This window comes from Harpegnathos saltator, unplaced genomic scaffold (assembly GCF_003227715.2).
Source record: "Harpegnathos saltator strain DR-91 unplaced genomic scaffold, Hsal_v8.6 scaffold19, whole genome shotgun sequence".
Classification (NCBI taxonomy): Eukaryota; Metazoa; Arthropoda; class Insecta; order Hymenoptera; family Formicidae; genus Harpegnathos; species Harpegnathos saltator.
The window spans coordinates 304016-321326 of record NW_020229972.1 but is presented as its reverse complement, the minus strand read 5'-3'; the positions used below and the strand labels follow the sequence as shown (position 1 = coordinate 321326).

The 17311-nt window shown below is 34.2% G+C and overlaps 1 protein-coding gene across 13 annotated transcripts in view; it reads left to right on the top strand.

Annotated features, from left to right (window-relative positions):
- The window catches only part of LOC105188136 (phospholipid scramblase 2), a 134624-nt gene that overhangs the window by 92921 nt on the left and 24392 nt on the right, over positions 1-17311 (top strand). For 7 of the 13 annotated variants that reach the window (XM_025297856.1, XM_025297852.1, XM_025297853.1 and 4 more), the window contains one exon: positions 3256-3354. In XM_025297856.1, coding sequence (XP_025153641.1) covers positions 3256-3354 — 99 coding nt within the window. Of the gene's footprint in view, positions 1-800; positions 1842-3255; positions 3355-17311 lie in introns of all 13 variants that reach the window. The other 6 variants (XM_025297857.1, XM_019843581.2, XM_019843582.2 and 3 more) reach the window with 3 other exon arrangements.

The following is a 17311-nucleotide window of genomic DNA, read 5'->3' as shown; positions in this document are numbered from 1 at the left end:
TCGAGCATGTACTATTGTATTTTTACAATACTAATTTTATAAACTATTTTATCTAACCTATATTATTGTAAATAATATAGGTTAGTTTATTTTGAAGCTCCATCCCCTCTTACGCATATACATAAGTTATTTTGCAAACAACTATATACAAATTATATACAACTATAACAACTATATACAAACTATATCCGTTTGTCATAAAATCCTTACTTTAATTATTTCTTAACATATATAGTGTATCGGAGAAATGCATTATACTTATGAAACTTCTTTTGTTTATAATTTTTCAATAACCAATCAATGACAGCTAAAATCTTTTGAAAGTCAGTGAGATAATTTTAACAATATATGTCAAAGGAACAAAGGGTCAAGAGGTCATTGGGGCTAACTCCTTTTAACTGCGTAATTATCAAAGTATTTTTGTTGTTAACTTTTTAATAACAATTTTTAATAAAAATAGCGAACAACGATTGAAAGCTCTTGTAAATTACTCAGGAGGGTGGCTCGATATTTATCAATATAATCGAAGCTTACTTTCTTTTGCCCTTTTATCGTAAAATTGTAATATGAAGAAATAGACAACTCTCCCTCTTTTTCTTTCTTTCCATTTCCTCTTTCACCTACCCCTTTTTCACTTCCTCCCCTCCCGGCTTCACCCCTCTCTTTTGCTCTCTCCGTCCCCTCTTCATCTTTCTCTTTCTCCTTCTTCTTTCTTTCTTTCTCTCTCTCTTTCCTTATCTCCTCTCTCACTCATTATACTCTTATACCGGACGACATAATTGACGAGTTTATTTGCTTAGGAAATTACAATACGAAGAAATAGATGACTGATTTGTCTTCACTCTATCGAAATTCGCTTGTGGCGCCTTTGAGCTGATCGAAGTAACTGGTAAATTCATTTCCTGAGGAAATTGGAATACGAGACAACAGACCAATGAAACAATCGTTTTACGACTGTCTTCGAAGTAACGCCGAAGTGTTTCACGAATTTGAGCATTTGGCGTCGAATACTTGCAAAACTCGTTCCTCGGTGGAAGGTCGACGTCTTCGCGGCCGATCTCGTTCCGGCCGATGTACATTGTTTTCCATACTTATCGGCAGCGCGATAAATCGAAAAAGGAAGATGACGGAAAAATACAGCAGTTTTATTTTATCAATAGCTTTGTTGCCGGCGAGAGTTTAACGTTGTGAAATCTAATTTATAAATAATTATGGGTTTTCGCGGAGCAACGATGAAGACATCTTGGGAAGATCAACGCAAATGATGGGATCATTCATACAATGTTAATGATCGTGAGAGCTGGCCACTGATGGGTATGATAAGATGGACATGAGAGAGTGACATAGTTTCCTGCGATTCAAGTCAAGTTATTTGATGCGTTAAGTTTGGAATGATAAGTGATAGCCGATACAGTGATATAGTTAAGTCCAAAGAACGAAAAATCGGAAATCTGGCTGGAAAGCGGCAGGAACAGAATATTCGAGATTTATTTGTCTCTTGTTCTTTTATCTCATCTTAGCTCGTGTTCGAAGGCACAAAGAAGAGATTTCTTGATATTATTTTTTAATGAACATCGTGACATAATAAACATAAATTCGATTTTCGGGTTTCGAACTTCACGAATGTCGAACTTCGATGCATACTTGGCAAAGATGAAAGTGCTGAAGTGCGATTTAGTGCCTTCCACGACGGAATCCGAGTACTTCGAGACATCGTGGAAAATCAAGTTGGAACTGATACGTAGGTGCTTGAAGAGATTCAAGGATACGCTGCTGACGCGATACAAATCAAAGAAGAAGGGTTACACAAGGTTTCTTACTGAGGAGGAGCAAAGGTGCAGGCATGTTTTGTAGACATGTGCGCACGCACATGTTTATTGCTATATCGCATGACATGATTGATTCGATACAACAGGGCGGTTTAATAGGAAACAGCTCATTATCTCCGAAACAATTGGTTTTATAGAAAAATTATTGTTCGTAAAATTATAATAGATGATAGTGTTTTTGTGATTTTGAAATAACATACACACACACACACACACACACACACACACATATACACACAGTCGGACTTTTTCAGGGCCAAATGATGGGCAAAATCTGACTGAACATCCTCCACACAGCGACCATCGGGTTGACAATAGTTAGCATTAAACCTTCTTGCTTCTAAACTATAGATAAACGCTATTACTATAGCATTTTGAAAAGCGTCTTGACATCAGTTATCAAAATCTGTCATAAAGAATGAGGATATTTATTTAAGTCTTTTTATTTTAACAGGTCATTCTAAGGTCATTTTAAAAAATCGCAGAAATATTGCTATCTAATATAATTTTCTGAATACTGCATATTATATCTCGAATATTTTTCCATAAACCGAATATGTCAGAGATAATTAACCGTTTCCGGACTTTTAAATCATTTTGTATAATGTTACACTCTTTTTTTTATTACAATTTATATATCGATGATATTGCGATATCGAAATGTTGCGATATAAATGATATACAAATGCAACGCATGACATATTAAGTGAATATGCATTGTTCGAAAAAATAAAAATGTACTAAGACTTGACGAATGTGACAGTTTGCCGAAAGATAATCCTGAAGTCTGAATATCGAAACAATCTCTCGAAATAGGATTTACTCAGAATATGAGAGCTACGCAACTATCTTGAAAATCCTTGTCTTAATATTCCGATTTTGAAATTATGATTTTTTGAAAATTGTCTCTTTTTCGAAATCTGATTTTCCGACTCATGTCTATCATATTTTACAACAATATAAGTTTATATTCTTTACAGATTGATATAAACGTGATATAATTAACAGTTATTTGAAATTATCAGTCATACAAAAGTTATATAAAAATATTTGTCTTTCAGCTGTTTTTTAGCAGAGATATTAGATATCACAATACGTTCCGCGTTATGAAATTCTTGTTATTAAAATTATCACTTACTTTACTGTGACGCTTGATATACGATATCTTTATAAATCTTCTTATCAGCAAAGTCGCGATGCTGACGATACGCGAATGTAAGATACGTGTTATTTTTCAACAATGTAAAAATTCAGCAGCTTCTCCTGATTAGTTGCCTATTACTCGAACAAAAAAATTGAGTGTGTCGTGCGGATATTTTCTTGCGTAATCTTTATTTGCAGATATAAAAAAAGATTAAGGTCTACACTGATAAGTCTATTGTTAATGTTCCTTATCAACAACATTTATCAAACCTCTCTGTTTCAGGTGGCTGGTCGCAACCGAATATGACATATCCGTCAGGTTTGGAGTACCTTATGGGCCTTAATTACCTTTTCGTGAATCAGAAAATTGAATTGCTAGAAGGTGAGTATTAGTCTCTGGCTTTATCATGGTAACAGGACAATAACAGTGTAGTATTTAAATGATTTTAAAATTAACTCTGCATAAACGTAAGATAAAATATATAAATTGCTTTTAGCATCCAATTATAAACCCCAATGCAATCGCAGTCTCAATACCGCCTGATATAGTACCGTCTGATGCAATACTAACGCAGACGTTTGTCACGTAAAAGCAAATATTTCCACATTTGCAGAAATGTAAATCGAATTATCTGTGAACGTTATTACATATAATTTTATACAGATAACACCTTTTTACAATTTAAGAAATGCAGGTGAAGATAATACATATGGTGTTCTATTTTTAACGAGCCAGGCAAAAATCTCGAAAAATACGAAAGATACTAAGAAACGTTTCAGACAAAAGTATGGTTTCAAAGAGAACATAAAACAATTATATCATTTGATTTACAGATGGCGCCAGTTTCGAGATACACACTGATCATTACTTTTCTTAAATGGAAACTCAATTTTTTATTACATCACCTTTTCTGCCAATTAATTTTAACAACTTTTGTCTGAAACATTTTTTTATTTGCCTAATATTTTTTGAGATATTTAAAGAAAACTTGATAACTTTTTCAACATTTAACTTACGATATCTCGCTAACTATTTGTCGAAAGAAAAAATGATATTAAACATTTTTATTCGACTTTTGGTCTCAAGAATATATTATTACAGTAGAGCTCTGACTTTTGTTAATTTTGAAATTTTTAAAGCTCGAAAAGCTAGGGCATTATTGTAACAATATATTCTTGAGACTAAATAGAGTAAAAAGGTTTAGTATTATTTTTTCTTTTGACAAATAGTTGGCGAAATATTGTAAGTCAAATGTTGAAAAAGTTATAAAGTTTTCCTTAAATATTTCAAAAAATATTAGGCAAAAGAAATTTTCAAACAAAAGTTGTTAAAATTAATTGGTAAAAAAGGATGATATAATAAAAAATTTTCCATTTAAGAAAAGTAATGATCAGTAAATATCTCGAAGGTGGCATCATCTGTAAACAAAATGATATTGGGTGAGTGCAAAAGTTCGTGCGGAGTTTCAATAGATGGAGTTATAAGCGTCGTAAAGTGTTGTCATTAATACTTCCATCTACATATTATATAACGTTGGAAAGGTGACGTCTTCAGCTGTTATTAAAAAAAAATCATTTGTTTTCATACAAACTGCTTCGAGAAATATCACTTTAAAAATGAGTATCGATAAGGTGCATTTACGGCATGTTATGCTTTACGAGTTTCGGAAGGGAATAAACGTTGCCGCAGCCGTAAAAAACATTCAGGATGTTTATCAGAATGAAGCACCAGCTAAACGAACTGTGGAAAAATGGTTTGCTAAATTTCGGCGCGGAGAATTTAACCTTGAAGACGAGCCACGCTCTGGTCGACCTTCTGACATTGATGACAACGTTTTGCGTACTTTAGTGCTCAATAATCCGCGAATTTCAACAGAAGAAGTTGCTACAGCACTAAACGTTGACCGATCAACCGCTTTTCGGCGTTTAAAAAAGATGGGATTCGATTTGAAGCTCGATATATGGGTGCCCCATTTGCTGACCGAGAAGAACAAAATCAAGCGAATTTCTGCAGCCGTTTCTTTACTCGGGCGGCTCAATAACGAGTCGTTTTTGGATCGACTAGTGACGGGCGATGAGAAATGGGTCCTCTACAACAATGTTCAGCGCAAACGGACATGGAAACAATCAGGTGAGCATGGTGACGCAATGCCAAAGGCCAGTTTGCACCCGATGAAGGTGATGCTCTCTGTTTGGTGGGATTGCAAGGGCATAATCTATTTCGAGCTTCTCCCCGCTGGCGAAACGATTGATTCGGACAAGTACTGTCGCCAATTAACCAATCTGAATCGAGAAATAAAAGAGAAACGTCCGATTTTATCAAATCGCAAGGGAGTCGTCTTTCATCACGACAACGCCAGACCACACGTTTCGAAAAAGACGCTGCGCAAACTGAAGAGCCTGAAATGGGATGTCTTAACGTATCCACCGTATTCTCCTGATATCGCACCATCTGACTATCACTTGTTCCGGTCATTGCAAAATTATTTAAATGGAAAAAACTTTGACTCTTTGGAGGCCTTAAAAAACGGCGTCTCTTCGTTCTTCGAATCTAAACCGCGCAGTTTTTATGATCGAGGCATCCGTATGCTGCCAGAACGTTGGGAAAAGATTATAGAAAACGATGGAGAATATATCATTGATTGAATAAAGATTTTTGTTTGCCTAATCACTGTGTGACTTTTACTCACAAACTCCGCACGAACTTTTGCACTCACCCAATATAATTGTTTTATGTCCCTCTTGAAACCATATAATTTTCGTCTGAAAGGTTTCTTAGTATTTTTCATATTTTTCGAAATTTTTGTCTGACTCAAATGGAACACTCTGTATATTTATATTATGTATATAAAAACATACATTCGTGTGTTGGTATTTTATCTGGATGATTATCTATAATTTTATCTAGATGAAAGCAAATCCTAGCTGTTATTTCAATAGAATCGCAGTAACAGTAGCAGTAGTGCACAAGATTGTTATACGACTTTCTTCTTCCCTTCTCCTTTCCTTTCCTTCCTCTTTCCCTCCCATCCCTCTCTCTCTCTCTTCTCCTTTCGTCCCTCCCCCGTCCTCCTTCCTTTCCCCCTCCATCCCTTTTTCTTTTTCTCACTCTACAAAAGGCATTCTGTTTACTTCGCTCGTGAATAATGTAATCTTATATGTATGCCATACGATATCTTAATCATAACATGTTTTGTATGCTGAATGGAATTATTACAACTGTAATTCAATATAACAAATGCGTATGTTATGTATTAAGTGCTAGCAATAGTTCGTATGATATTAAAACCATTTTTATTTATTAATAATAATGAGATGAGATATAATATTTCAATTAAAATATTCGCTGTTACTACCAATAACCTATCGCTGCTATAGTTATCTATTTGTGATCTTAAAGATCTTTTGCAAGCATCTGATAACAATATAATGTTTAACCAGGAAAATATAATTACATTACTTTCAGGATTGGGGTACTTGCTGAAGAGTATGTGAAGTTAGCACCTCAACTTTAGTTCTCGATAGTTCTGATTAGAGTTCTAGCTTCCTTTTGAAGAGTATAAGAGTTCTTTTATATTAATAAAAAGAGTTCCGGCGATTAACAGTATTAAAATAGCAATTAAAAAATGGGGTGCTAACTTTACACCCAACTTCAAGATCGAATAGTTCTGAGTAGTTCATTCGATGTCTTTTGACGAGTATTAGAATTCCTAATAGATAAAAAGATGTTCTGATTTTTTTCCAAAAAGTTAAAAATTTCGAAAAACTGAACATCAAGCTCGAATAGTTCTGAATGGTCTATCTGATTTCTTTCGATGAGTTCTAGAGTTCCTGATATAAGAAAAAAATTAAATTCACAGAATTAAAAAATAATTACTAACAGTATTACCATAACAGACCTTTGACGTCAAATAACTTTTTAATTACTGGTCGGATCGCTTTCGACCATTATAATTTCTTTTAGAACTCTTAGAATGCTATCCAAAACTGCCCTCAGAACTCCTGAAAACTCTGAAAACAAATTTCGCTCAGGACAGCCAAATTTCGCTCACCGGATTTTTAAGGTGGAATAAGTTCTATATTGTTGATCGGATCGCTTTCGACCGTTATAATTTCTTTTAGAACTTTCAATATATTATCTAAAACTGTCATGAGAACTCTTGGAACTATTTAAAAAAATCTCGTCGGCGAGCGAAATTTAGCTAAATCCTGAGCGAAATTTTTTTTCAGAGTTTTCAGGAGTTCTGAGGGCAGTTTTAAATAGCATTCTAAGAGTTCTAAAAGAAATTATAATGTTCGAAAGCGATCCAACCAGTAATTATTTGACGTCAAATGTCTGTTACGGTAATACTGTTAGTAATTATTTTTTAAACAATTCTGTGAATTTAATTTTTTTCTTATATCAGGAACTCTAGAACTCATCGAAAGAAATCAGATAGACCATTCAGAACTATTCGAGCTTGATGTCCAATTTTTCGAAATTTTTAACTTTTTGGAAAAAAATCAGAATATCTTTTTATCTATTAGGAACTCTAGTACTCGTCAAAAGACATCGAATGAGCTACTCAGAACTATTCGATCTTGAAGTTGGGTGTGAAGTTAGCACCCCATTTTTTAATTGCTATTTTAATTGTTAATCGCCGGAACTCTTTTTATTAATATAAAAGAATTCTTATACTCTTCAAATGGAAGCTAGAACTCTAATCAGAACTATCGAGAACTAAATTTGAGGTGCTAACTTTACATACCCATTGCCGAAAATAATTCGTTTCCGTTATTTTCTTTATCTGTTATTTATTTTGAAATAATAATAATTAAAATTAATATATATAATAAAAATAAATATTGGGTTGGCAAATAAATCCGTTTGGTTTTTGTTTCAGTGTAAGTTTCATGCGGATTCGCATTTCGTTTTTCAGCGCTATCGTGCAAATCGAATACACATTTGAAAGATTATGTTTCACTGTTTATGTTGTGCTGTGTTTGGTTTGGCTAACATCAGTATTATGTGTGCTGCGTAGCTGTGAACATGGAAATAAATAACGTGCATTATCGTCACATTTTGCTCTATTATTTTAAAAAAGGCAAACGAGCTACGGATGTTCACAAAAAGATATGCCGTGTGTATGAAGATGATATCTTAACAGAACGCGTATGCCAAAAGTGGTATGCCACTTTGCGTTCTGGAGATTGCAACGTCAATGATGCGCCCCGCTCCAGTCGCTCGACTGAAATCAATTCAAGTGACATTAAGGCTATAATCGAAGTAAATCCATCCCAATCGGTATGAGAGATTGCTACGACATTGAATATATCCCACACAAGCGTAGAAAAGCATTTGTGCCAGCTGGGATACGTTTCTCGGCTTAATGTTTGGGTGCCGCATCAATTAACCGAGGCTAACTTAACCACACGCATATCCATCTGCGACTCGCTACGGAAACGCCAAGAAAACGACCCATTTTTTAAACGAATGGTGACGGATGACGAAAAATGGGTCGTCTACGATAATATAACGCGTAAAAGATTATGGGGGCACAGCAGCGAGCCACCACAAATAATCTCGAAGGTAGGATTGCATCCGAAGAAAATAATGCTCTCCGTATGGTGGGATTTCAAGGGTGTCATCTGTTACAAACTGTTACCGTCAGGCAAAACGATTGATTCAACTGTATACTGTTCGCAATTGACGAAATTGAACCAAGCAATCCGTACAAAACGTCCAGAATTGACAAATCGCAAGGGTGTTGTCTTCCACCACAACGCCAGACCTCATACGTCATTGACCACTCGGAACAAATTGCTTCAGCTTGGCTGGGATGTTTTGCCTCATCTTCTGTATTTGCCAGAATCTTGCCCCTTCTGATTATCATTTATTCCGATCGCTGCAGAACTCTATAAACGGGAAAACCTTCAAGGATGAAGAGGTCGTTAAAAACCATCTGGATTAGTTATTCGCCGATAAGCCTCAGACATTTTACGAACGCGGCATAATGAAATTGATGGAAAGATGTCTAGAGGTCATCGATAAAGATGACCAATATATAATTGATAATTGATTAAAATTTATCTTGTGTATTAAAAAATTGTATTTTATTCTATTCTAAGAAACCGAACGAACTTATTGGGTTGGCAAGAAAGTAATTTCGGTTTGCGCCAATAGATAGCGTTATGTTTGTGTCGTTATTCTTCTGTCAATGTTATAATTTTTTTCTTTTCAGATTTGGTAGTTGACACTCTTAGGTTACTATAGAAACAAATTCCGTGTAATTTTGATTACAACTGTTGGTTTACGGTCAATTTTAACATGGAGTGCAAAAATGATCATTTTCGACATATTTTACTTTTTTATTTTCGTAAAGGCAAGAAAGCGGCTGAGGCTCACAAAGAGATATGTGAAGTTTATGGTGTTGGTTGCATAACAGAACACACGTGTTAGAATTGGTTTAAAAAATTTCGTTCTGGAGATTTTTCACTTAAAGATGACCAACGTTCTGGCCGACCTTCTGAAGTTGATGAAGACAAAATGAAAGCCATAATTGAATCAAATCGTCATATAACTGTGCGAGAGATTGCAAAATGGTTAAATGTGTCACACAGAACAATTGAAAATCACATAAGACGTCTTGGACTCGTTAAGAAGCTGGATATTTGGGTTCCGTACGAATTGAAAGAAATTCACTTAACACAACGGATCAATATTTACGATACGCATTTCAAACGTAATGCAATCGATCCTTTTTTGAAGCGAATTATCACTGGTGATGAAAGATGGATCGTCTACAACAACATTAATCGAAAAAGATCATGGTCCAAGCATGATGAACCGGCACAAACCGTATCGAAAGCTGAATTGCATCAAAAAAAGATCATGCTGTCAATTTGGTGGGATTACAAAGGTGTTGTGTATTTTGAGATGCTTCCAAGCAACCAAACGATCAACTCAGATGTTTACTGCCAACAACTTATGAAATTGGAGGAAGCAATCAAAGAGAAAAGGCCAGAATTGGTAAATCGTAAAGGAATCGTGTTCCACCACGACAATGCGAGGCCCCATACATCTTTAGCAACACGTACGAAATTATTGGAGCTTAGTTGGGAAGTGATGTCGCAGCCCCGACCTTGCATCATCGGATTATCATTTATTTCGAAGTTTACAAAACTTTTTAAACGGTAAACATTTCAACAACAATGATGATCTCAAATCGCACTTGGTTGAGTTTTTTGCTGATAAGGACCAGCAGTTCTATAAATGCGGAATCATGAAGCTACCAGAAAGATGGAAAAAGGTCATTGAACAGGATGGAAAATATTTGACCGATTAAAGTTCATTTTTTGTATAGAAAAAATTGAGTTTTATTTCACACTAAAAAACCGAAATTACTTTCTTGCCAACCCAATATTTGCCAACCCAATATATAGAAAAAGTGACACACACACACACACACACACACACACACACACACACACACATTTCTCCGATTTTATTGAGATTGATATATATTGATAATATTGTAGATATGTTATTTAAAAGCAATTTGGTGCAAAAGGAACCAAGTGGTAGAAAACATTAATTTTCAAGATATATGATTTCTAGGTTTTATATCTTTAACTTTTTTCTCATTAATTTAAGTCTCATTAAATTGCTGATAAAATCTTTTTTCTTATTGAATTGATAATACCATGTACTAAAAATGGAGACATTATAGAATGACTTCTGCGTAAGAAAAATTTAAGTTTATTTAAACTCAACTTTGCATAGAGGTTTTTTATAATCTTATAAAGTACTAATTTTTAGCATATATATACAGGGTGTCCGGAATGTGATCATTAATATTTTGTGTACTGGTAGATTGGGTGTAGCCGAGAAGAAAAGTCATGTACCGTAATGTCAAATTGGCAATAGTTATCGAGTTATTAATTGAAACATGTGAGCCAATGAGCGCGTAGAGAGCGCTGGGCGGCCGCCTCTTGTCGTTTGCGCTCGCTCGCTCGTCGTTCGCGCTCGCTCGCTCTTCGTCGCGCGCGCATGCCTCTTGTCGCTTACGGTTGCGCGAGGTAAGCCATCTTCTTATACATGGAGCCCGTCCTGTCGCTTTCTCGTGTACTCATTCGTTTACACATTTGAATTAATTACGGAATAAATATTGAAAAAATTGTAAAATGGCACAGAACTTTTTTAATTATTTTAACGAGTTCTACTAGTACACAAAAGATTAATGATCACATTCCGGACCCTGTATATATATATATATATATATATATATATAATAGACTCATCAATTTAATAGGAAGATTTTAATAACAACAACATGTTTTAGATATGCAAATATAATATATGAAATCAAATAATTTGTATGGTCATGCACATGTTAAAAGCTATGTAAATATTATCAAAAATAAGCAGAAATAATTGTCGAAAAATATCATTCTCTAAATTAATGTAAACAAACATTTTTTGTTTATAAATTGAAAAAGACATCATACGGTATACATAAACTTCGTTTCGTCTCTCTCATGTCCTGCCTCCTTTCTCCCTTTCTTTCTTTCTCGCTCTTCAAAAAGCATTGTGTTTACTTCGCTCGTGAATAATGTAATCTTATATGTATGCCATACGATATCTCAATCATGACATGTTTTATACGCGGAATGGAATTGTTATAGCTGTAAGCTGTACGGAATATCAATTACAAAAATATCAAAAAGTTATATTTTATTTTGTTATATCTTAACAACTAATGTCCTACATCTGGCTTTTTTTGCAAATCACTCCTATCATCCCTATAGTATATTTTTTTACAATTTCAACTAGATCGATGAAGTGTGATTTCTTCTATATATATTTATTATTAAAACAACTCATATTATATTTTTGTCATATAAGAAATAACGAGTTGTTACAGTTTTGATTACTTTCTGCCATCGAATTTTGAAATTGTTTTCTTTCTTATTCCAATTTATTATCACTCGTTCCAAATAAATGTATTTTACATATACAAAGAAATGATAAAATAACGATTATACTACGTGTGTCAAAAAGTAAAATTTAGTCACTGGGAAGAGCTTGAGAAGCTACATATACTCTGGCCCTGAAAAAAAGGCTATTTTTTACATTTTTTTCTCGTAAACGTAGTCTTTTTTAACTTGCTGTTTTTTTTTTATTAAAAAATATCAATATTGTAGATTATTTTAAAATTTTTTATGTTTTATAATCTTACAAAATGGCTACAGTATAAGAGCTAGAATTGTAAGCATCATACGCCGACCTGAAAATCAGTACCAGAGAAAACAAGTTATAAAACGTATCGGAAATGCAAAAAGTCATATATTTTCTTAAAGTACATTAAAAAACGCAGGCATCGTAGTTGTTTTCAAAAATTTTGCTTTTAAACAGAATGGCACATATTTGAATTTTAAGACTTATTTTTTTATAATATTAATATCACAATTGCAAACGAACAAAGGCATAAACAAAAAGACCCCTACGATGTTACCTACGTTTCAGTATGTTGAATAGATATGTTAAACTTCAAGGACGTCGGTTCAGCAGTTTTTGAGAAATCCTTGGTACCAGTTTTCAAAACATGGTTTTGAAAAAAATGTGTCTAAAGTTTTAAGTAAGGTTTAAAGTGAATGAACGACCAAATTGTTTATTTTAAACGGAATCATCGATTCCTAGTCCATAAAGTAAACTCTCAATACCTAGAAACTCAGCAGTCGCTTTATTTAGTTTTTGCTCTAGTCGAGTCGTTTTTATAGAGACACACGCACGTGCAATGCACTAGCTGCCGCAGGAAAACGTACGAACGCGCGCGCTACGCGCTTATAAAACGGCTGTATCTCAGTTATTTCCATATATTTTTAACTGAAACTTTAAGGAAATATTCTAGAAACATCGAAGATTCAAAAAATGTAAAAATTGAAAAATCGATTTTTTGACTCCCCAGAGTATATGTATGTAGTCCTTTAAATAGAATACATAATGTACATAAACTTTTATTTATATTTGCTATGTTTTAGTAAATACAGCGCTTTATACGGATATATAAAAAATGTTAAAATTTTTTATGGTTTTGAGAAATACATATTTTCGAAGAAAATGTTTCATACAAAAATTGTAACAAAGATTTTTAGGTGACGCATTACATAGTAAAATTAATATGACCTTGAATAGAGCGTTGTCAAAGTTACGCGAAGGTTACCTCGAAATTTTAAAATTTTAAATCTTTATGTGATCTTGAAAATGTTATTTAAGGTCCTATTACTTTGATTATGTAATATGTTATTTAAAATCCTATAATTTTTGTATGAAACATTTTTCCGAAATATTAAAAGATTTCATCATTTCCTACACATCCGTATAAAGCGTTATTTTTACTAAATTACAGAAAATATAAAAAACCTTATATATATTATATATTCTACTCAAGTTCCTCTTTCTCCTTCTGATTAGTTGACCTTACAATTGATTGATTGAATTGATCGATACACCTTATATTCATTATCGTTGAAACTCTTTTCCCGTTATCGGTACTAATGGAAAAAAATTAACATCGTTGTTAAGTTGTTACTGACTCACTCAACTGACAAGCTACGCTCACTCGTTTTAAGATAAAAATTCACTTGAAAATTACTAATAACAATATAATTGTCACTGCTGTCATTGTTCGAGAAGTATTGAATATTATAATTTCCATTATTTTCTCACAAATTTTTGAAAATTTTTTTCTTCTTTCTAATTCACTGCTATTCTTCCTATATAAATGTGTTCTACATGCGTAAAGTAACAAAAAATTAATGATTATATATTTTCATTATTGTTATATTAAAAATAAAATTGTGCTACCGTTATCGTCATTAATGAAAACTTCTCAACGACGTTAATAAGTCGCTACTAAACAATAAAACTAACTTATACTTTAAAAATAGCTTATTTTAAAATAACAAGAAATAAAATAACGCGTTATTACATCATTCAAAAAGAACGCAATGTCACAGTTTCCGTTACTTTTCTCTCAAAGCTCCGAAGTTCCTTTTATTCCAATTCCCTGTCATCTATCCAACATTCATTTGCAACATTCATATGCAAAATAAATCTTATGTTATCACTATGTCAAAAATATAATCGCTTTCCCGTTGTTCTAACTAAAAGAAAATCAACACCATTACCGATTCATCAAATAGAATAAAAAATGACTGAAATAAAAATAACCCGTGACACGGTAATGGCGTTATTACGAATTAAAAAAAAATATATATATATATTAAAAATATATATACAGGGTGTCTGAGAAATTTTGGACCAACCAGTTTGTATAGATAGGACAGGTGAACAATAAAGTCATATAAAATTTTCCAAGAATAATAGTTATTGAGTTATTAATTAAAACGTTTGAGCCAATGAGCACACGGGAAACGGTAAGCCGCACTTGACAGAAATATACATATAGAAGGATATATGCAGATCGCAAGATATGATGATCATCTTTTGTTTATGATCATTGTTTACAACAATGATCCGACGAACACGTCTTCAGTCACATGAAATTGTTCGATACGCGTCGTGCTTTTCCGCGACAAAAAATAAAATTTACTCCAGAGGAGTATATTGATATAATTATTACCTACGGATTAGCGGGCGAAAATGTGCGTGCCGCAACTCGCATCTATGAGGAATGATTTCTTAGGCGTGCGAGACATTTGTCGAGAAAAGTGATTTTATGTGCAGGGAAAAAATTGCGTGAGACCGGATGTTTAGTGCATAATTATAGAGCACAACTGGTACGTTATTGGAATTTGCCGTTGAAGACGAAGAAAGGATTTTATATATTGATCCTCCCCCTCATGCAATCAGCTGATTGTCTTTGCTACGAGTATTCAGAAGTAAAGGGTCGTCTACAATGGCAGTAAGCAGTAAGAAGTAAGCGTAAGCGGTAAAAAATAAACCAATCACAGTCAATTATGACAAAAATAATCAACTATGGTTAGTCCATTTCTTACTATTTACGCTTACTTCTTACTGCTTACTGCCATTGTAGACGACTCTTAAGTTATTTGTCTTGTCTATTATCTTCATACTTCTGTCGAACTCGGTCTATAATTTCCCGTGCGTTCATTGGCCCAGACAATTAATAACTTAATAACTGTTACGATTTTTGGAAAATTGTATGACTTTATCGTTCAATTTCACCTGTTCTACCCGTACAAATTGATTGGTCTATGATTTCTTAGACACTCTGTATATACCGGGTGTTTCAGACCACCTGGGTCACCCGATTTTTTCGTTAATGCGACATTTTAGAAAAAAATATTTCAGACAAAAGTTGTAGGGCTTCAAAAGATCTTTACTGACGCTATGAATTTGACTTTGGGATAACCTTAAAAAGTCCAGTCAGGATCAACATAAAAATCTTAAATGGATACCCCAATTTTTTATTACATCATTTTTTTCTAGCAAATAATTTGAACAACTTTTGTCTGAAATATTTTTTTATTTATCTAATATTTTTTTAGATATTTAAGGAAAACTTGATAACTTTTTCAATATTTAACTTATTAGGTGCGCAACTAAGTTCCCGCTGTTTTTCAAGAGATGGCTCCAGTAGTAAGTGCTGGTCGATTGTGACATAACCAAAACGTCATGAACCAAGCTTAGACATATGGTAAACAAACCGCTTTGACACATTAGTAATTTTGTTTTTGCGTCATATACTTTTGGTTGTGTGAAAATGTCTTATTTTGTGCCAAATAATCGTCATTTGCGGGAAGTGTTGCTTTTCTTCTTTCATTCGAAGAAAATGGCGGCTGAAGCGCATCGAGAACTCCAAAAAGTTTACGGAGATGCTGCTCTAAGTGAAACAACGTGCCGTGATTGGTTCCGTCGCTTCAAAGACGGTGATTTCGATGTTGACGACCGTTCGCGTGAAGGAAGGCCAAAAACCTTCGAAGACGCTGAATTGGAGGCATTGCTCGATGAGGATCCGTGCCAAACGCAAAAAGAGCTTGCTTCAGCATTAGGAGTTACCCGCCAAGCCATTTCCAAGCGATTGCATGCGTTGGGAATGATTCAAAAACAAGGAACTTGGGTTCCTTATGATTTGAAGCCAAGAGACGTTGAGCGTCGTTTTTTCGCCTGTGAACAACTGCTCCAGCGGCAAAAAAGGAAGGGTTTTCTTCATCGTATCGTTACGGGTGATGAAAAATGGATTCATTACAGCAACCCAAAGAGAACAAAATCATGGGGACTGCCCGGTCATGCTTCTACGTCGTCGGCTCGGCCGAATATTCACACTGCGAAGGTTTTGCTGTGTATTTGGTGGGACCAGGGCGGTGTTATTTATTATGAGCTGTTGAAACCGAACGAAACCATCACTGAGGAACGGTATCGAACTCAATTGATGCGATTGAGCCGAGCACTGCGCGAAAAGCGGCCACAATACGAGCAGAGGCACGAAAAAGTGATTCTACAGCATGACAACGCTCGGCCTCACGTTGCCAAACCCGTTAAAACCTACTTAGAAACGCTCAAATGGGAAGTCCTACCCCACCCGCCATATTCCCCAGATATTGCGCCGTCCGATTATTATTTGTTCCGTTCAATGGCACATGGTCTGGCTAATCAGCAGTTCCGCTCATATGAAGACATCTCAAAATGGCTTGATTCGTGGATAGCCTCAAAAGACAAACACTTCTACCGTGACAGTATTCGAGCTCTGCCAGAAAGATGGGAAAAAGTTGTCGCTAGCAATGGGCAATATTTTGAATGATTCATTTGTAACCATTTTTTCACAATAAAGTTGCATTTTCATCAAAAAAACAGCGAGAACTTAGTTGCGCACCTAATACGATATCTCGCTAACTATTTTTCTCGCTAACTATTTGTCAGAAGAAAAAATGGTACTAGACTTTTTTACTCTACTTAGTCTTAAGAATATATTGTTCCAATAGTGCCCTGAATTTAGTTAATTTGATAATTTTGAAATTTCCAAAAATCAACAAGTTAACAAAAGTCAAGGCGCTATTGTAAAAATATATTCTTGAGACTAAATAGAGCAAAAAAGTCTAGTACCACTTTTTCTTACGACAACTAGTTAGCAAGATATCGTAAGTTAAATATTGAAAAAGTTATCAAGTTTTTCTTCAATATGTAGAAAAATATTAGGCAAATGAAAAAATATTTTAGACAAAAGTTGTTCAAACTAATTGGTAGAAAAAGACAGTTTAATAAAAAATCGCAGTTTCCATTTCAAATTTTTATATTGATCTTGACTGGATTTTTCAAGGTTATTGCAAGGTCAAATTCATAGCGTCAGTAAATAGATCCTTTGAAGCTCTACAAC